The following is a 21,725-nucleotide window of genomic DNA, read 5'->3' on the forward strand; positions in this document are numbered from 1 at the left end:
ATTTAAACCTCCCAAATGAGAGATGGATTGGGTATATGATAAACTTTTTATTAAGGGACAAGTGCCCATACACCTCTGAAAAAGTGGTCTGTTCTGCCTTTACAGTGACGATTATAAGGAGAAAAAATAATTCTGCTTTTATCCTGTTTTATGTATTTTTGATTTTGTAATTGCTTCAGCTAAACCAATAAATAATAATTGCATTTGTATCTGAAACAGAACTAAGAACCAAAATTTTATTTCCCATAACCATTTATTTTGTTTTGTAATGATCATAATGAAAAGTTAACTATTTGTTAATGATACAATACAGGGGTCTTTGTAGTTAGAATCTACAACCCGCACATTTTGACTCATTTTTCATTGCCCCTTGCTTCTGTTTACCTCCACCAAAAGCAAAAAAGAAAGATCCACAAATCCTAATTCACCACTAGGCCTCCAATTCCCCCTCATTGCCATGGATTTTGCAATACACAAGGAGGAGGTCTACACTGTCCTATTTACCCTTCATGTTCAGGCTGGCATGATATTCCTGAAGGAGTATAACATCTTTTTTGGGTAATAAAAAGGCCAAATTCCCCATATCCAAGTGTTCTTCTGTTTTCCGGGATGGCACAAAAATCTGTTGTTCCACAACCTTGGAACGTGAAATGGAGGAGACTAGCAAAAGCTGAGGGAAAAGAAAACAAATATTGACATAAGTCCTTTACCCAGGGACTAGAAGATTCTGCCTGTGACAGTGAATAAGAATTTTAATTAGTTTTAAAATGTGTATATTTTAAAAAATCTGAAAAATATCATAATTTCATTGAAACATGAATATACAAAATTTTCAACATCAGAAGTTAAGGTAAAAAAAAACCACTCATATGTAATTCAGAATTGCCATCATACCCAAAGGAGTCTCAAGATACAAAGATTATTAGTAAACAGGTTATATTTATAAAATATAATGAAATTAGAGGATCTGGAAACAGGCCTAATTAACAAGATTAACCTAATCATTTTTTAAAATAAAATATTTATTAAGATTTTCAAGAAGTTACAAAATAGGAAAAAAAGAAAAGAAAAATGCAAAAAAGAAAAATACAAAATAAAAATAGTTAAAAAGCAATTCAATCATCACATATTTTTCATTTACTTATTTTCCGGACTTCCTCACGCCTTCCTTCTCTGTATTCCGGTTCAAATTATTATTTCAGCAAATCCCTCCCCTCTTTCACATCCTTTCCATAATTCATAATATTCTGTCATCACATTACCTTAATCTATTTTCATCTTATCTTGTATAAATAAAAAGAAATAAAAACCTTAAAGTTTAGAACTTAAATCTTAATTTTTACCATCTCTTACCATAACATTCTTACCTAATTCTTTAAACATTTTTATTAGAGCCAAATAATTTCCTTTCAACATTTTCCTAACATTCATCAATTTTATAAAACAGTCCTAATAAAAAATAAACAATCCAATCTTCATCCAGCGTCCCTTCCTCCTGGTCCCGGGTTTTGTCAGTCCTTTTTATCCTATTAATCTAGCACATTAACCTGGCAATCCGAGGCCCTCAAGTCTCTTCCATGTCCCTTCCGCAGCTCTTCTTCATATTTTCCTTTTATTCGTGGGAACTCCAGCTTGGTAATATTTTTGACCCTTTTCAACAAAACAGTCCCTTTTCCATAGTCCAGACCAGACTCGATGTAGTATTTAGAAACATGTACCAGATTCCCTTCAAAGTTGAGAGCCCCCACAGCTCCAGACATCTGACAGCTCCTTTCCAGACTCGAAAAGTCCAAATCTCCCTGTATGGGGGGGGGTCTGTCCTACCCCCCATTTCCAAACCAAACCAGATTTTATCTTTCCAAGTCTGGTCTTTTCCAAGTTCATTTGTCAAATCCAAAAATTTATATTCCTGCTGGGCCTCAGCTCCTTCCGTCTCTGGCACCCAAGATTCAGCAGAAACCTCTTCTCTCAGCTGTTCTGTCATGGCCTGCTCCTGTTTTAATTCCTGGGTGGGCTCCCTATAGTTTCCCACCACCTGTTCAAAGGTTCTGGTCGCATTAGTCATCAAATCCATCTTCTGGCTTAACTGATCCAATAGGGCATTTATTTTGCAGAAAGCACCCAACAGTGCTTCTGCAGACATTATCTTGCAAGGTCACAAACCCTTTCCCACAGTTATAATCAGTGACAGCTGCAAGCTCCCAAGGATTATACAATTCCACAGTTCCCCTCTAGGGGGAAAAGCTTCTGGTTGTTCTTTCTCTTAAAAACAATAGCAACAAAGTCTCTTTTTAAAGATATTTTGTCCATATTTGTTCTTTTAAGATGCGAAAGGAGGCAATGGAGTCACTGTGTTTCTCTTCTTATAACTATCTGTCAAAAACATTTGTTTCTGGTCAATGAGCTTCAAAACGTCAGTCCTGACACCCCGCTCCAGGATCAGGACGGTGGAAAATTACTTTAAATGATGAAAGTCGATCCTTCAAAAGTGATTTTTAAAACTCTAGTTTGCTTTGTCTTTGCTTTGTTCTGGCTACAGGGAAACAGAAGGCTGACTTCCTGTTTAAACCTTCCCGTCTCAGTACCAAATTACGATGAATTTTTAAGTCCAAATTCCTTTCTATTTCGCCAGTTCGCCAGTTCTTATTTAAAGTCCAAATATTCAATGTTCCAGTACTCACGGTTGGTTATTTTAGATGCCAAATTGTCCCAGGAAAAAGGCAGCGCTCTCCGGCAACGGCTATGCGGCTTCGCTCCGCAGAAAAAGCGATTGACTCACAGCACCGTGCCACTTCCCCCTCTTCGCTTCGGAGCCCGTTTGTGGGTTCCTTTGCGGGTTGGGGGGGGGCGCTAAGGAAGATTAACCAAATCAAATTCTTGTGTGCATGTCAGGTGCAAAAAAGAAAAAAGAAAAAAGGAGAGGAATTCTATCCCTACCATCTCCTGGGCATGTTAAAAGCCACATGCTGTGGCCACACAGCAAGATTTGAAAACAATACTCCCTTCCCTGGTGTGGGAGCCTTGAGTGTTTGAACCTGGCATGAGTCAAAAGTGTGATGCAGCCACGCACACAAAAAAGCTGGAGGTGCACTCCATTGTCTCTTAGGACAGTTGGATGCCCACTGAGGCTTCCTCATTGCCCCACTGTGATCTAAGCATCCAGAGAATCCTCCTTTTATTTTACGAGTTTCATGTTAAACACAGCTAACATGAAGTAGGTGAAAAGGGGGGACTGCAAAAGTCAATTAGGAACTCCTCTCAGAATTCTTACTCAGCCCTTAGAAGAGAAATTTGCAAAGCCCAGGCTATAAAGGGCAGGAGAAGGATAAGAAGAAAGAATGTAGGGCAGAAGCAGCTCAAATGGCCTTGATTCTGCCTCTTCCTTTATGGGGCAAATCAACCCAGATTCCCTTCCCCCGTTCATTCCAAATACCCTCTTCTTTTCAGAAAGGAGGGATTTGGCAAATTTGTCTTGTCTCCAAACAGCATTATTCCTCAAAACTATGTTGATTGGGAGGTACTCATCTAAGGCTGGATCTAGACACATCAAAAAAGTGATTCAGTTAAATGCATTGCAAACTTCATACAAGCAAATGCCATTGATGAAAGACAGGATTCCATCACGCCATCTGGTGTCACAGTGTTATAACGAATATAAAGTGCTATATCTTTACTAATGTAGCTAAATCATGACATCAGCAAAATGATGTATGCTTGTGGAACTGAGTATATCCTCCCTCTCTTTGTCCTCCTAAATACATTTGAGAGGATAAAGAACACATACAGGCAGAAGACAGCGGAAATCCTGTTGCACAACTGTAAATCCTTGCACTAACGGCTGAGTTAACCAGATACTGCTCACTGTCACAGAATTTAAGTTACAGATAGGTAGCCGTGTTGGTCTGCCATAGTCAAAATAAAAAAAATTCCTTCCAGTAGCACCTTAAAGACCAACTAAGTTAGTTCTTGTATCTTGTATCTTGTAAGTGTGTATCTGAAGAAGTGTGCATGCACATGAAAGCTCATACCAAGAACTAACTTAGTTGGTCTTTAAGGTGCTACTGGAAGGAATTTTTTTATTTTGACAGAATTTAAGGAAACTTATTACATGCCTTTTACATAATAAATTTGCTTTTTGAGCAAGAGGACACATTTTGCCCTGGATTGCAACCCAATGGTGGAGAGATCCAGAAGCAACTGCGGTGAAGCAATGAATGCACTTTTTACTTTTGTTCAGAAGGGTGTTTTACATACACATCTCACTCTGAATCCTCCTTCTGGACAAGCGAGGCATTATGAGAGTTAAAGGACACAGTCCAGGTAGGCAAAACATTAAGGAAGGTTGCAGAGTGGGACCAGTGGGAGATGTGGTCCCTCTCACATTTTTAGTAATATGAAAGGGAAAGGGGGAGGGAGAATAGGAGAACAGGAGGGAGTTTGCATGAGCCAACCAATGACTAGACCCTTTCCCCCTGTCTGAGTAGCAATGTTACCTATATGAAGAGCTCCTTTAAAAACAACACACTGGGTCTCATTCCCAAGGCAGTCGATGGTCTTCTCTCTTTTACACTCTGTGGTTCCTTCGGAGAAGCAGGCTGGGCACTTCAGGCCATTTTCAGTCAGCACGCTGTGATCAGGAACTGCCAAAATCAAAAGTATAATGAGCATGTTAATGGTTTTGTCTGTTTTTTGTACATGTATATTATATTATTGTAATTCACCCAAGGACTTTACTGTTTTGGTGGGGAACCTGCAAGTATTATTGGATGAAAAGATTATCTAGACCCAGTCAGGGTTTAGGATTGACATTGGTAGAGATTCAGGAGAAGCCTGTTTGGAAAGGGAACCCATCCCTTCTCAGGCAGAGATGTAGCTGCCCAGTAGGTCCCTCTTCTTCACAGTTTCTCCTCATGCCTGCTTCTTCGTCCTGCTTGCCTCTCCACCCCTTGAGAGGTCCTGATAGTGCTGAATGGCTCGACCCATATAGCCATCTGGAGCTGCTCACCCCTTTTGAATGAGGCCCAGGTCCTCTGAGTACTACTGATTGACTACGTATCCAGCCTTTGGCCAAATCCAATGCAAAGCCCTAACATGTTGTGGATTTTAAAATTATACAGAAACTTACGGCTGAGAGTTCCATTGTTACACAGTTCAGTGCTGCAGCAGTGCTTCTTCATCTCAAAGAATTTACCATCCCCTGCAGTGAAGCTGAAATTGCCTGAGAAACAATCGTCGGATGGCGTGCATTTATTCAAAAGTTGCGCTCGGAGTTTTACTATGAAAAAGAAATTGAAAGAAATCTCTAGATCTGGAGAAAAATTCAGGACTATTGCTCCTAAGGCACATTCACTGTAATGGTTCCAATTTTCTTTGATGCCTGAATCAGGACCTTTTCAAACTAACAATATGGAAAGTATTATTAAATTTGGCAATCTAAAGTGAGGTGCTGTTTGTTTGTTTGTTTGTTTAAACACATGTGCACTGCTATAACATAAAAGGAAAAAATATCAAAAAAATTTCAGTAATAATACATAAGAGATACAATAAAAACATTAAAAGTAAATAGATATCAATTAACCAGTGTGGTGTTGAATGGTCTCTTTAAATTTGAAGGTTCATTATTGTTCCACAAGATGTGTATTTCTTTAAGGGCCAGAGCAAATAACATGACCTAGTTTTACAGCTGTGAAGCAGTATAGCAGGTGCTGTTAAGCAGCACCTAGCTCTCTCACTACATTGGTGGATGGGTCATGCTTATTGATATATTATAATTAATGTAAAAGGAGTTTTTGTTATTAAAACCTAGCAAAAGTTATATTTGTGTTCCTTGTAATGTGTGGTCTCCCCAGCATGTTTTCTGCAGCGCAACTAATCTGCAAATAGCCAACATGTGGAAAGATCTATTCTTAATGATCCGCATAGCCCTGGTGGAACAGAATAGTTTTCTGCAGGCATTTATGAGTTCAGCTCTCTGCCACAAGCAGTAGTCTCTTGCCTCCTTAATCCATAGGACCAACCTCTGTTTTTATGTTTGCAATTAATTTGTATAATGCTTTAAATTTGGAGTGTATGTAGAACTTCATTTCACATCAAATTTCTAGCACGAGGACTCATGCCTTCTCCTATACAACCGACAATACATCTGACATACACTGCACTCTAGCTGCTAGTCGGTCATAACAGTTTGCAGGTTCGGGGCATTCTTCACTGAACTCCTGTTGTTGAACAAAAGACACTTGGCAAGACACTTGCATTGCACCAACCTTACTGCCCACTTGCCCCTCTCCCTCCAAAAATGTAGCAGTGATGTTGAAACAGATGGTCAAGTGAGCACCACCATCCCACCCAGGATTGCCCCAAGGCATTTTGGCACCTCAGACAAACCAGAAATGGCACCCATGTCCTCCAGGGTAGAAGGGGTGGGTTAATCAGGAGCAAGCAAGAAGAAGAGGAGGAGGAGGAGGAGGAGTTTGGATTTGATATCCCACTTTATTACTACCAGAAGGAGTCTCAAAGCGGTTAACATTCTCCTTTCCCTTCCTCCCCCATAACAAACACTCTGTGAGGTGAGTGGGGCTGAGAAGTGTGACTGGCCCAAGGTCACCCAGCAGCTGCATGTGGAGGAGCGGAGACACAAACCTGGTTCACCAGATCACGAGTCTACCGCTCTTAACCACTACACCACACTGGCAAGGGGATCAAATCAACCTTAACCAATGGCTGAAGTATGAAAGAAGTTCGTCAGGTGGAGGGGCCCATACTGAATCAAGCTGGATAACAGAAACCCTTTTTATTAGGCAAACTGCAAGAATACTTAATGTTGGTTCCTTCCTAATCATTTCATCACTGAGAGTTAATTCAAAATTACTTAAGGGGGGAGGGGGAGCCATGAAAGTATGAAGCACCTTCATTTCCCATCCCAGTTGCTCTGCTTTTCATTAGTTTTTTATAGATCTCTGAAAGGACTCTCAATTTCAATGCCATTTATGGCAAAGGGAATATTCAGTTTATATTCTAGGTTTATTGTTTAATTTGATAACCAAAACTAAATTGGGGTTCATTGTTTTGGGTCAATAGGGATTTCTGGTTGATACAAATCAGGTTCTCCAAGCTTGGAGATAAGCACGCAGATTCAGCCACTGGTTGTGATCAGGTGATGTTAGATTCCCCATTTTCATATGCAAGCCATTCATTCCTTACTTCAGATGTTGTTGGACTGCATCTCCCATTATCCCTGACTGGTGGCCAGGCTAACTGAGGCTGATGGGAGTTCTAATTCATCTATAGTTGAAGTGCTACAGCTTCCTCAACTCACTTTTTTCATGGCTGAGTTGCCCTAGCATAGACTTCTATATGCTAGTAGAACCATTAAAGTTCAACAATCTTAACCTGGATCTAATCCAACAGCAAAAGACAAAAAGGCAGGAAAATCTTACTTATATTTGTACGCAGAACACTGGCAACACAGGAATCTTCCTTGGAGTCACAAGTTGTTTCACCATAGGCTTTATATGTCAGTCCAGTCTTGTTATAAATATATCTGCAGTTCAGAGGTAATGCTGAATACAGAAACAAAAGTTTACTTCATGGATTATTATGATCATTAACATTATTATTAGTTTGATTTTGCAGTTTGCTTAATGAGACTAAGAGGAGGAGGTGATAGTAAATTAAAACTTTTAACTTAAAAGGGGTTCAATTTTAAAAGCATTTTAATAGAATGAAATGAAAGATAATCTGAGGTAGACTGTGGAAATCCGTGGGACTGGTGTTCTGTGAGCACTATACTTAAGTGAGAGTACGGGCCCAGGGGAAAAAGCATCGTCGGGCCCATCATAATGACATCACAAGAAATATTCATGACCTAACTCTCTGCTACTTTCTCTTGGTAACCCTGCATTCCTTGCTCTGTGGGGTGTTGATCTGCACTTTTAACTCCCCTTCTCTCCCAAGCTGCAAGTTCTTTTCAGTGTCCTCTAAAGGTAATTAAATGTTCCCCATCTTACCTGGAGAAAGCAGGACCAAGAGGAGGCATGCGCTCAGGAGTGCCTTCATCATTCTGGAAAGATTAGGAGACTCAGAGCAGAGATGGATCAACAAGGGAATTGGTGCAGGTAGAGGCTTACGTGGAGTTATTTATAGGCCATGGTCTCATGTCGCATGTAAAACTTGGGAACAAATGGTTCAGTGAGGTCCAGGAATGGGTGCTGTTTGTACACCACAAAGATAAAGAGGAACATACTGAAATTCAAAACTCAGTGAAGGAATTGTCTATGATCTCATTAGTTGTTGATAGACACTTCTAAGATTTCTTTTTTGATAGAGATAATTTACAATTTACAATGTCAATGATGAAGGCACTCAAGAAAGCAATTTAGAGCCAAATAGGCAAGGGCAAAAGCCCCGAAGCCACCTACAAAATAGCCCTTCAAAATGGCCTCCATCTAAGGATTCCTCTTAATAGTAATAATAATAATTTTATTATTTCTACTCCCCACCCCATCTGATTGGGTTATCTCAGCCACTCTGGGTGCCTTCAAGCATATACAGAAACATAATAAAACATCAAACATTTAAAATCTCCCTATATAGGACTGCCTTCAGATGTCTTCCAAAAGTTCTATAGTTACTTATCTCCTTGGCATTCCATAGTGTGGGTACCACTTCCAAGAAGGCCCTCTGCCTGGTTTCCTCTATCTTCACCTCACAGTGAGAAAACCTCCATAAGGCCCTCAGAGCTAGATCTCAGTGTTTGGGAGTGGGGTAGAGACGCTCCTTCAGGAAAAGCCTGGATACTAGATCCATTCCAGGAAGGCTGGAAAGTGTGGAATGGGCTGTGGATGCAATGGAGACTTTAAGCAGTAAAACTGATCCTGCTGTCTTTGACGTGGTTTCCAGAGGGTGAAAAGAATGAAGTGAGATCTCAGGAGTTGAATGTGCCAATGGCTGAGTGTGCCAGGTATGAATCACCCACTTACACAGCTACGAGGAAGGTCTCTATTAGAGCCAGCAATGGCCATTGAGCTTTCTCTATTAGGGAGCTACACAAACATGGCTATTCTCTCTTTTTTTAAAAAAAAAAAGAAAAGAAAATCTTTTTTTATTCAGTTTTACACAATTCGTTTGAATTCAAGCATTAGTCACACTCATCAACATTTAGGATTCCCTCCACCCCTCCATGGTTTCCATTATCAAACTTTTTCTACTGCATCATATATTTTCTCTATTTTTCTTGAAATAATCCATTTTTACCTTAGCTTTTAGTACATTGCAAGCGTTACTCAAATCCTGTCAAAGTTTTTAGTTCTTTACAGTGTTCTCTTAAGTAAATTGTATATTTTTTCCCATTCCTTATTTCTGATTTCCCTGGTCATTTTCGTCATTTGGCGTTGTCCATCATCAACATCAACCATTCGTGTCTGGTCAAGACTTCGTCTTTTTTCCATCTTTGGGCCAGTAGTATCCACGCTGTTGTCCTCGCATACATAAATAATCGTTTCTGCTCCTTTGGTATCTCTACATCTGAAATTCCTAGTAAAAAAGCTTCTGCTGCTCCCATGTTATTTTAAACATTTATTCTGATCATTATATATCATTTCCCAGAATGTTTTTGTTATCTTGCACATCCACCACATGTGGTAGAATGTGCCTTCCTTCTCTGTACACTTCCAATATACATTTGAAGTAGTTCTATACATCTTTTCTAATTTTGTAGGTGTTACATCATTTTCATATAGTTCTCCTTCAATGCACAGCATGCTGTAAATTTTAAGTCCACCCTCCATAACTTTTCCCAAGATGAAAATTGAATATTGTGCCCAATATATTGTGCCCAATATATTTTGCCCATTGTATCATTACCAATTTAACTTCCTCATCTATAGTATGCCATTCTAGCAACAAAATGTATATTTTGGAAAGTAACTTCACATTGTATTCCAGTAAATCTTTTTCAAACCTTGAAATTTCCTTACTAAACCCATTTTTCTTATCAATGTTAAACACATAATTTAATCGATGGTATTGCAACCAATCTGTTACTAAATGTCTTGTATCGTCAAATCTTTTCAACTTTAATTGTTGTTCTATTTCCATTAGCAACTCTTTATAGGTTGCCCATTCACTTTTTGCATTAGTTTTTTTCAAGGATATTGCTTCCAGTGAGGAAAGCCACCATGGTGTCTTCTGCTCTAACAGGTTTTTATATTCGTCCCATACTGTGAAAATGGATTTCCTTACCAAATGATTTAAAAACCCTTTGTGCACTTTAGTCTTCTCATACCAAATAAATGCATGCCATCTATTTTTTTTTTTCATTTTTTAAATAAATTTTATTATTTTTTATCATTAATACACATATACAAGCATACAAACATACATTTCATACAATCTTTAAAAATATTCAAACATACTTACACTCAATCCCACAAATAGTTCCTTTCCCCATCACCATCCACCGACCCTTCACCCCACCTTTGTGTTGACTTCCAATCTACTCAATTACAATATCTTTCCACTTCTATTACTTTCTTTCACACACCTTTACCCTAATTTCATACTTCTTTTTCTATTACACGTTGTTTTCCATCTTATTTGATATTTCAGTATTTGAAACGGAACTTGTTTATTCTAATAGGAGTTCTGATTTTTCGATATGATTTTGCAAGTATCTTTTAAACACTTTCCAGTCCCTATCTATGTTTTCTTTCGAAATCCTTCCAATTTCTTCCATTGTTTTGGATATATTGTAATACTCCAATAATTTGGCAAGCCACTCTGTTTTTGTCGGTATTATACCACTTTTCCAGTTTTTCGCAATCCATTTGTGCACTTTAGTCTTCTCATACCAAATAAATGCATGCCATCTAAATCTATTACCATGCCCCTCAAGGTCTAAAATATATGTATTAAAAAAATTATCAACTTCCACAGCCAGCAGAGACAGAACACTTCATAATATAACTTCAAATCTGGCTGTGAAAATCCACCTCTTTCTTTGGCATCTGTTAATAATTTATATTTAATCCTTGGTTTTCCGCCCCTGCCAGATAAATCTAGAAAGATCTTTTTGCCATCGTTTGAAGTGTTCTGCTCCACTGACTATGGGTATGGTTTGAAATAAACATAACATTCTTGGCAATGCATTCATTTTCATTGCTGAAATTCCTCCCCATAGTGATAAATTCATCCTTCCCCCAAACATCCATATTTTCCTTTATTTCTTTCCATAGTTCCATACATAGTTATCTTTAAAGTAATTTCTGTTCTTAGCTGTCAACCAAACCCCCAAACAGTTCACCTTCTTTCTTTCAATTGTCAATTGTGTTGCTAGTTGTAACTCATTTTTATGTTGTTCTGTCGTATTTTTAACCAGTACTTTCATTTCATTTTTATTTACCTTAAATCCCGCTACCTGACCAAATTCAGATATTTTATCTAGGACCCTTGGTATACATGCCAATGGGTCTTCTACGGTCATTATAAGGTCATCTGCAAATGCTCTCAGCTTATATGCTTTGCACTCAACAGTTATACCTTTTATTTCTTCATCAGATCTTATATTTCTCACTAGGGTCTCTAATACTAAAATGAACAGTAATGGCAACAGGGGGCAAACTCTGTCTTGTCCCTTTTGTAATTTTACATTTTCTGATACTACATTATTGACTGTCATCATGCCCTGTTGGTCTGCATAACTTGTGTCAATTCCCCTTAGGAATGATTTTCCAAAATTCATCATCTCCATATCCCCCCCCCATAAAGGTCCATGACACGTTATCAAAGTCCTTCTCTGCATCCACAAACATCAAAGCTGCTTGCTTTTCATTCCTGACTTCCAGATACTCTATTGTATCAATTAATTTTCCTTATATTATCCTTCTTCTGTCAGCCAGGAAGAAAGCTAGCTTGATCTTGATGAATTAGCTCTTTTACATCCTTCATCCTTCAACGGTTGCCCCAGAAAATCTTGTAGTTTTTAATAATATTTTGCTGATAAATCTGGCCCTGGCAACTTACCTAATTTTGATTGGTTAATTTCTTGGTACCCTTCCTGTATCATTATTGGTGCATTTAAATAATTGATTTACTCTTTTGGAATCTATGGTAAATTACTGTGCTTTAAATATTCTCCAGTTCTAGCTTTATTTTCTTTACTGGCTCAATATAGCTCTGTATAATATTTTACAAATTTGTCTAATGTCATTCGGGTTATCTATTATTTTTCCTTCTACTTTCAATTTATTTATTACATTCAATTCATGTTTCTTTTTTAACTGCCAAGCAAGCAGTTTTCCTCATTTGTTTGCATTTTTTTAAAAAAATATCTACCTTAACATTTTAATCTTTCATTCAGTTTCTTGGTTCACTAACACCTCTGAATCTTTTCCAGGTTTTTAAATCACTTCTTCCAATATTTCTTTCTTTTTACCCTCTTCAAACTTTTTTTGATAAGCATTTTGTTGAGTAAAAAAACCACCTCATCACTGCCATGGCCATTCTCTCAACCAGTCATGTGGTTTAATGCCCATCATTAAAGCAGAACAACTAATTTAGTGCTTTGGTCGTTCTACTGCAAACAAAGTGCTTGAATGGTTTGTGATGAGCCTTTTAAATTTCCTCCCACAATGGCTGAGACTGCCAACCATATTCTTCAGTGTGTGGCCGTAGCCCTCATTTGCTACAGACATGTGCATAAACTGCTAATACTATCACATCCAAGATCTATGGCAAGTTGCTTGGTTCTTGGTAGATAAAGGTATATTCTGAACTAGTGTCTCTGTCTTTGCTCTTACTTGATGTGAGGTCTTAATGAATTGGAAAGAGCAATTTACTTTTTCTGATCTTCCAGGCTGCTAATCAAAGTGCAATGAAAGCCTCAGGGTACTGCTCAGGTGACTACTGCGGTGGTAGAGCTAGACATAGCTCAGGACTGTTGAAAGGTTCCAGGGACACATTGGTAGACACTTAATAGAATACAGTGACTCCAAGATCATTACTGAGAGCTAATTAAAACATTTTACAAAACTTTGCCCCTCCTTGGTCTAATTGTGTCAGATTGTTGGGACAGGGAGAGATACTTTAACTAAGCTCTTCTGTTTGGTGATGACTGTCCCAGGCCACATTGTATTGGATTGAACCCAGCTAGTTATTTATACCTGCTAGAAATCCAATCTTCCATTTTCAAAAGATAAGAAGAACCCTGGCAGTGCTCTTTTTTGCTTTTCTGCAACCCTCTTTTTGCTCTTTTGCCACCCTAACAGCAGACAATGATGGCCACCAATTTAGAGGGGTGATTGCCCGGATCCAGGATGTTCCCCTTATGTTTAATTGGTGAGGGACAGAGTGTTGGCTTTTTGCAGTATGGTAGCGCTGCAGAGAGCTTGCTGGGGAGACCATGCATTAAAAAGGGACTCAAAAATAACTTAAACAAGGTTTTAATTACAAAAACAAAAACTCCTTATACACTAAATACATCAACAACAAACCAGACCCAACCACCAACCCATCCCCCAGGGTAATGGGAGAGCTAGGTGCTGCTCCTTATACAGTGGTGCCCCGCAAGACGAAATTAATTCATTCCGCAAGTTTTGTCGTCTAGCGAATTTTTCGTCTTGCGAATCACGAAATCCCATAGGAATGCATTGAAAATCAATTAATGCGTTCCTATGGTCAAAAAAAGTCCAAACAAAGCCAAATTTGGTACAACAACAGTTTATTTACTGCTCTTTAAAGTCACACATACTGTAAAGAGCAGTTCAAAAATTGAAGGGAAAATAAATTAACTTTATAAACAAAACATGTCTTTGTTTTTAGACAAAGGAAACAAAGTCGCGAGACGTTTTCGTCTTGCGAAGCAAGCCCATAGGGAAATTCGTCTTGCGAGGCAAATCGAAAACGGAAAAACCTTTCGTCTAGCGAGTTTTTTGTCTTGCGAGGCATTCGTCTTGCGAGGTACCACTGTATACTACACCCAATTGCCTACACAGCTTAATCAATGCAACTCAGCAGCACCTGCAATGTTTCACAGCTGTAAAGCTGGGTCTCGTTATCTTGCTCTGGCCCCTTAAAGACATACACATTGGGTGGAACAGTGATGAACCTTTACATTTAAAGAAACCATTCAACACAGAGCAATACCTTCATTTCCCACCACCCAAGGTATTTTTTAGCCACACACAGCACAGAAGGAACATAGGACATTCTGCACTTAGCTGTCTATCTTGGGGTGTCCTTCTCTTTGTGTCATGATTTATGTTAGGACTACCTAGCAGTGCTTATTGGCTTTGGGGAGAAGGGGGTTGTACTTAGGACCCTGTCAGAATCCTCACCCCTTCTGCCAGAAGCCGTACAAATGCCTCCTTTTGCTGCTTCTTTCAGACCAGAAAGAAGGGGCTTGCCCAACCATTGCACTGTTCCCACACCTCTGCATTGTTTAGCCTAGGCAGTAGTCTAAGCCAAATGTGCAAAGAAGAAATATATACTCAGAAAAGCCCTCATAATGCCGGAGTGATCAAAAGCCAAGGAAGAATTCAGCAGCAGGTGACCTATGGAAGAAGAAGGAGCTGACTTGGAGTTATTATGGGCCAAGGAAACATGCCCAGGAATTCCAACTAGGAAGGACTGTTTCAGTGAGGAGCAGGAAATTATGGAAATAGAGAGTGCATGCTTTCCCAGAAATCCTATATTTCCATATTGTAACACAAAGCTCTTATTTCATATTGGATGCAATCCTTTTAAGGAACTCTGTGGGAGTCAGCCAGATGCCTCTTCCAGTCTAGCCACACCTACATTGTCAGTAAACAGGTACATTAAATGAATGTATTTGTCTCTCGGGCTTTATGATAAAACTGAGCTGGAAACAGCCTAATCCTAATGAGGCACAAAGTAATCAAAAATTAGCATGTCACAGACATGCTCTTCCCAGAAATCAGCTGAACTTGGAACATGCTCGCATCCATGGGACCATTCAAGTTTACACTGGCGGTTTTGTAGCTTATCAGTAAGTTCTTTTTGATGCAGCCATGGTTGTAATGTGACAAAGACACATGAGAACAGAAGCAGCAAAGCAGGCTGGGAAGTGCTGGGTCTGCACAGTCATTTGGGCCTACTAAAGTTATTCAGGTCTAACTGCTAACTGTTGAGTCATTCTAACATGTGACTGAGTAGCCAGTTTCTCTTTTGTGTTCTCTGTAAGATGTGAGAGTCTGTCTGCTTCAGTTGTGAACAGAGTCAGTATGTAATCTCAGACAAACTGGAACCATGTTGTTTATCAAGAAGATTATTTTAATTCAGTAAAGTTTTTATTCTTTAAAACTCTGCATTATTAATTTACGCCGCACATCAGTGATGGCTACCTTTCCTTCAGTATGAGAGCCATTAAGCCTATTAATACCAGTTGTTGCACATCACAGTGAAAGAAGTGCCCCGCAAAGGGATGTGTACTCACTGATGGTTGCCACATCTCTTTGAGGCTCAGAAAGTGGTGTTAAAATACACTAGCTTAGACGAAGTCAGATTTGTTGTTTTCTGTGTAGGTATTTTCCCAAATGTTCCCGAATTCTTAAGTGACCTTCTTCTACAATCTTTTACTCCTATATGGTAACAGAGTTGTTACTACACAGTATTTATTTATTTATTTATTAATAAATGTGTATTCTGTACTTTTTGTGCTTATTTGGATACAGTGTTGATTCAAACCAGAACCTCAGATCTCTTTGTGCATCCTGGATGATATATTTTGCTGGAGACATCGGGCAGCAGCTTCTGCTTTCTGGGTCCCCCAGATGTCCTTTGTACCCACAGGTGTCTCCTGGACCTGAAGGGAAGAATGGCTAGCAAGAGGGGTGACATCCTAATATTCTGGGAGTTTGGCCTTTTCTTGAACAGAAATCAGAAGCCAACAAGAGAACAAGCTCTTAGAATGATGGGTCCTTTTCATAAGCTACAGGAATGAAAAGTTTTTAGATAACATCTCCTCTTGTGACCTGTCTTCAGTGATCTGCCTTCTGAACAGCTTTCATCTGCATTTTAAACAAACACACATTCCTCTCTTCCCCATATTTCTCTTTCCCCTCTCCTTCCTTTCCTTTCCTTTTTTTCTTATTTCCCCCTTTTTCCCTCTCTTTCCTACTTTTATGCTGTTCTCTCTTTTATAGACCCTAACATCATCAACATTACCATCATTTTTGCTATTATTTCTATTTAAATATACCTCTTTCTATTCATTTCCTTTGTATTGGTGTGTCTTTTGTATTTTATCAGTAACAGCTATGAGTCCAGAATGACTCCCAGGCTGCGCACCTGGTCCTTCAGAGGCACAGTTACACCATTCAGGACCAGGGAATCCTCCACACCCACCCGCCTCCTGTCCTCCAAAAACAGTACTTATGTCTTGTCAGGATTCAACCTCAATCTGTTAGCTGCCATCCATCCTCCTTTTTTAAAAAAAAGTTTTTATTGTTAAAGTAATTCAGCTTTAATGCACACATATTGTGAATATAGAAACATACAAACATACATTTCATAGAATCCTTAAAAATGTTCAACATACCTACACTCAATCCCACAGATAATTCCTTTTCCCATCACCATCCACCACCCCTCACCCCACCTTTGTGTTAGACTTCCAATCTACTCAATTGCAATTTCTTTCCACTTCTATTACTTTCTTTCACACAATTTAACCTAATTTCATGCTTCTTTTTCTATTACACATTGTTACCCATCTTATTTAGTATTCCAGTATTTAAAACAGAACTTGTTTATTCTAATAGGAGTTCTGATTTTTCAATATGGTTTTGCAAGTATCCTTGAAACACCTTCTAGTCCCTGTCTATCTTCTCTTTTGAGATCCTTCCAATTTTTCCCATTGTTTTGGATATTTTGTAGTACTCCAATAATTTGGCAAGCCACTCTATTTTTGCTGGTATAATACCACTTTTGCAATTTTTCACAATCAATAGCCTTGCGGCAACTGTTGCGTATAAATATAATGTCTTGTCTTCTTCCTTTAGACTTCCTGGTACTATTCCCAATAGAAAACCTTCTGGTGATTTCCTAAATGAATATCTGTAGATTTTTTTCATTTCGTTATATATTGTTTACCAAAATTGTTTGATATTTAAACAATTCCACCATATATAGCCGCCATCCATATATAGCCGCCATCCATCCTCCAACCGCCTCCAGACACTCACACAGGACCTGCACCACCTTTAGTGGTTCCGATTTGAAAGAGAGGTAGAACTGGGTATCATCCACATACTGATAAACACCCAGCCCAAACCCCCTGATGATCTCTCCCAGCGGCTGCATGTAGATGTTGAAAAGCATGGGGGAGTGGACAGAACCCTGAGGCACCCCACAAGTGAGAGCCCAGGGGTCTGAACACTCATCCCCCACCACCAATTTCTGAACACGGCCCAGGAGGAAGGAGCAGAACCACTGTAAAACAGTGCCCCCAGCTCCCAGCCCCTCTAGACAGTCCATAAGGATGTTATGGTTGATGGTGTCAAAAGCCGCTGAGAGATCCAGCAGAACTAGGAAACAGCTCTCACCTTTGTCCCTAGACCGCCGAAGATCATCGACCAGTGCGACCAAGGCAGTTTCAGTCCCATGATGAGGCCTGAATCCCGACTGAAAGGGATCCAAATGGTCCGCTTCTTCCATGCGTTCCTGGAGTTGTTCAGCAACCACTTGCTCAATCACCTTGCCCAAGAATGGATGATTTGAGACTAGGTGATAGTTGGCCATCATGGCCGCATCTAAATATGTTTTTTTTAAGAAGCAGTTTGATAACCGCCTCTTTCAGCAGGTCTGGGAAGGCTCCCTCACAGAGAGAAGCATTCACCACCCCGCGAAGCCCATCGCCAAGCCCTTCCTAGCTAGCTTTTATAAACCAGCATGGGCAAGGTTTTACAGCTCTGTGACTCCAGTGTCTAAAGTCTGTCATTGTTAAAGGATGCTATCGCTGGATTCCCTATGTAGAAAAAGTTTGCCTACATGGAGATAAGGCTCCTAAATATTTATGCAACTGCTTGCTGGTTGGTCCCATCTATGAGGACTTAAGAGAAGTTTTGTTCAAATATTTAAATCTCCCAAATGAGAGATAGATAGGTATATGATTAACTTTTTATTAAGGGTCAAGTGCCCATACACTTCTGAAAAAGTGGTCTGTTCTGCCTTTACAGTGACGATTATAAGGAGAAAAATTATTCTGCTTTTATCCTGTTTTATGTATTTTAGATTTTGTAATTGCTTCAGCTAAACCAATAAATAATAATTGCATTTGTATCTGAAACAGAACTAAGAACCAAAATTTTATGTCTCAAAACCATTTATTTTGTTTTGTAATATCATAATGCAAACTTAACTATTTGTTAATGATACACTACAGGGTTCTTTGTAGTTAGAATCTACAATCCCCACATTTTGACCCATTTTTCTCTACCCCTTGCTTCCCTTTACCTCCACCAAAAGCAAAAAAGAAAGAACCACAGATCCTGCGACCTGGATTTCACCACTAGGCCTCCAATTTTCCCTCATTGCCATGGATTTTGCAATGCACAAGGAAGAGGTCTACACTGTCCTATTTACCCTTCATGTTCAGGCTGGTGTGAGATTCCTGAAGCATTATAACATCTTTTTTGGGTAATAAAAAGGACATATCCCCCAGATCCAAGTCTTCTTCTGTTTTCCGGGATGGCACAAAAATCTGTTGTTCCACAACCTTGGAACGTGAAAATGTGGCGATTAAAGGGGGCTAGAAAAAAATGAAAGAAATGTTGACATTAGTCCTTTACCCAGGTACTAGGAGATTGTGCTTGTGAGGCTAAATGAGAATTTTAGTAAGTTAGTTTTAAAATGTGTATATTTAAGAAATCTGAAAAATATAATTTCATCGGAACATGAATATACAAAATTTTCAACATCAAAGGTTAAGGTAAAAAAATAACTCATATTTAATTCAGAATTGCCATCATACCCAAAGGAGTCTCAAGACACAAAGATTATTAGTAAACAGGTTATATTTATAAAATATAATGAAATTAGAGGATCTGAAAACAAGCCTAATTAACTAGATTGAGTAGATCAAATTCTACTGTGTAGCTGAGTTGCAATAAAATGGGAGGAATTCTATCCCTACCATCTCCTGGGCATGTTAAAAGTCACATGCTGTGGCCACGCAGCAAGATTTGAAAACAATGTAGGGCAGAAGGAGCTCAAATGGCCTTGATTCTCCCTCTTCCTTTATGGGGCAAATCAACTCAGATTCCCTTCCCCCATTCATTCCAAATACCCTCTTCTTTTCAGAAAGCAGGGATTTGGAAAATTTGTCTTGTCTTCAAACAGCATTATTCCTCAAAACTATGTTGATTGGGACGTATTCATCTAAGGCTGGATCTAGACACATCAAAAAATGTGATTTAGTTAAATGCATTGCAAACTTCATACAAGGAAATGCCATTTACAAAAGATGGGATTCCACGACGTCATTGTGTGTCATAGTGTTATAACGAATATAAAGTGCTATATCTTTACTAATGTAGCTAAATCATGACATCAGCAAAATGATGTATTCTTGTGGAACTGAGTATATCCTCCCTCTCTTCGTTCTCCTAAATACATTCTGGGGTTTTCCCAGCGGCGTAGTGTGAGTTGTCAGCACCCGGGGCAACGCAAGTAATTTGCGCCCCCTAACCCGGGGCAAGACAAGTAACTTGCGCCCCCCCTAACCCCTAACCTGCAAGTTGCCGCTGGCGCTGCTGCCCAAACGACGCCGCTTGCCTGGAGGAGGAGGGGGGCAGAGAGGCGAGGAAAATGCAACGGCCCAGCAGCTGCAGCAGCAGCGGCGGAGGCGGGTCTGTGCGGAGGGGCTGCCTGGCGCGTCCTCCCCGGCGAGCGCTGAGAGCCGCTGCCTGCCGGGCGCCTTCAGCCCAGACACGCGCACAGCTTGGCGGTTCCGCGAGACATGCGGCTCCGCTACAGCCTGCGCCCGAGGCTCTTCGGCGACTCCGGAGGCAGCGAGCGCGCCCCCCCCAGATCTTGCGCCCGGTGCGGCCGGCCCCCCTGGCACCCCCCACGCTACGCCACTGGGTTTTCCCCAATTCTGTGGAGCAGATTTTGGGACGATACAGAGCACATAAAGGCAGAAGAGAACGGAAATCCTGTTGCACAACTGTAAGTCCTTGCACTAATGGCTGAATTAGCCAGATACTGCTCATTGTCACAGAATTTAAGGAAACTTATTACATGCCTTTTACATAATAAATATGCTTTTTGAGCAAGAGGGACATATTTTGTCCTGGACTGCAACCCAATGGTGGAGAGATCCAAATGCAACTGTGGTGAAGCAATGAATGCACTTTTTACTTTTGTTCAGAAGGGTGTTTTATATACACATCTCGCCTTGAATACTCCTTCTGGACAAGTAAGTGGCATTATGGGAGTTAAAGGACACAGTCTGAGTTGCAATGTTACCTATATGAAGACCTCCTTTAAAAACAACACACTGGGTCTCATTTTCAAGGCAGTTGATGGTCCTTTTGGAGAAGCACTTTTTGGTCCCTTTGGAGAAGCAGGCTGGGCACTTCAGGCCATTTTCAGCCAGCATGTTGCGATCAGGAACTGCCAAAATCAAAAGTATAGTGAGCATGTTATTGGTTTTATCTGTTTTTGTACCTGTATGTTATATTACTGTAATTCACCCAAGGGTTTTACAGTTTTGGTGGGGCACCTACAAGTATTATTGAATGAAAAGATTATCTAGACCCAGTCTGGGTTTAGGACTGACATTGGGACAGATTCAAGAGAAGCCTGTTTGGAGAGGGAACCCATCCCTTCTTAGGCAGAGATGTAGCTGCCCAAAAGGTCCTTTTTTTAACAGTTTCTCCTCATGCCTGCTTCTTCGTCCTGCTTGCCTGAGCTGCTCAACCCATCCAGTGGTACCTCGGGTTAAGTACTTAATTTGTTCCAGAGGTCAGTTCTTAACCTGAAACTGTTCTTAACCTGAAGCACCACTTTAGCTAATGGGGCCTCCCGCTGCTGCCGCGCCACTGCCGCGCAATTTCTGTTCTCATCCTGAAGCCGAGGTACTATTTCTGGGTTAGCGGAGTCTGTAACCTGAAGCGTATGTAACCTGAAGCATATGTAACCCGAGGTACCACTGTATAGCCATTTGGGGCTGTCTCACCCCACTTGAATGAGGCACATGTCCTCTGAGTACTGCTGATTGACTAAGGATCCAGCCCTTGGCCAAGTCCAGTGCACAGCCCTAACATGCTAAGGATTCTAAAATGATGCAGAAACTTACAGACCTTACAGAAACTTACAGCTGAGAGTTGCATTGTTACACAGTTCAGTGTTGCAGCAGTGCCTCTTCATCTGAAAGAATTTACCATTCCCTGCAGTGAAGCTGTAATCGCCTGCATCACAATACCTGGTTGGGGTGCATTCATTCAAAAGTTGCACTCGGCGTCTCCCTATGAAAAAGAATTTGAAAGAAATAGCTTGATCTGGAAAAATATGTAGGTCTATTGCTCTTAATGCACATTCATTGTAATGGTTCCAATTTTCTTTGATGCCTGAATCAGGACATTTCATTTATTTATTTATTTACGGCTATTAGCCCATAAAATATGTACAAACATAAAAAAGCACAAAGGCTTAAAAACCGAAATATCTGACAACAGAAGGTGAACACTGCGATGCAAGGGTGGGTCATT

The 21,725-nt window shown here is 39.9% G+C and overlaps 1 protein-coding gene and 1 long non-coding RNA gene across 5 annotated transcripts; both read right to left on the minus strand.

The window, feature by feature from the left end:
• Window positions 1–244: 244 nt before the first annotated feature.
• On the minus strand, window positions 245–8,339 carry LOC309537965 (phospholipase A2 inhibitor and Ly6/PLAUR domain-containing protein-like). Of its 4 annotated transcripts, none has more exons than XM_082233136.1 (5): window positions 8,007–8,339; window positions 7,437–7,559; window positions 5,126–5,218; window positions 4,494–4,640; window positions 245–670 (listed from the first exon to the last, which is right to left on the minus strand). In XM_082233136.1, the coding sequence occupies exons 1-5, from the start codon at window positions 8,056–8,058 to the stop codon at window positions 501–503; spliced, it is 585 nt and encodes a 194-aa protein (XP_082089262.1). In that variant the 5' UTR covers window positions 8,059–8,339; the 3' UTR covers window positions 245–500. The 4 variants fall into 4 exon arrangements, with proteins under 4 accessions (XP_082089262.1, XP_082089260.1, XP_082089261.1 ...); XM_082233134.1 differs by having other exon boundaries at window positions 5,126–5,275; XM_082233135.1 differs by having other exon boundaries at window positions 5,126–5,275; window positions 7,437–7,582.
• A 10,041-nt stretch (window positions 8,340–18,380) lies between these two features.
• LOC309537984 lies at window positions 18,381–21,462 on the minus strand. The gene is made up of 3 exons (XR_014222080.1): window positions 21,333–21,462; window positions 20,482–20,628; window positions 18,381–18,763 (listed from the first exon to the last, which is right to left on the minus strand). It is a non-coding gene; the product is annotated as an uncharacterized lncRNA (long non-coding RNA).
• Between the last annotated feature and the right edge of the window lie 263 nt (window positions 21,463–21,725).

Source organism: Podarcis vaucheri (assembly GCF_965113315.1).
Source record: "Podarcis vaucheri genome assembly, chromosome: 7".
In the NCBI taxonomy this organism is placed as follows: Eukaryota; Metazoa; Chordata; class Lepidosauria; order Squamata; family Lacertidae; genus Podarcis; species Podarcis vaucheri.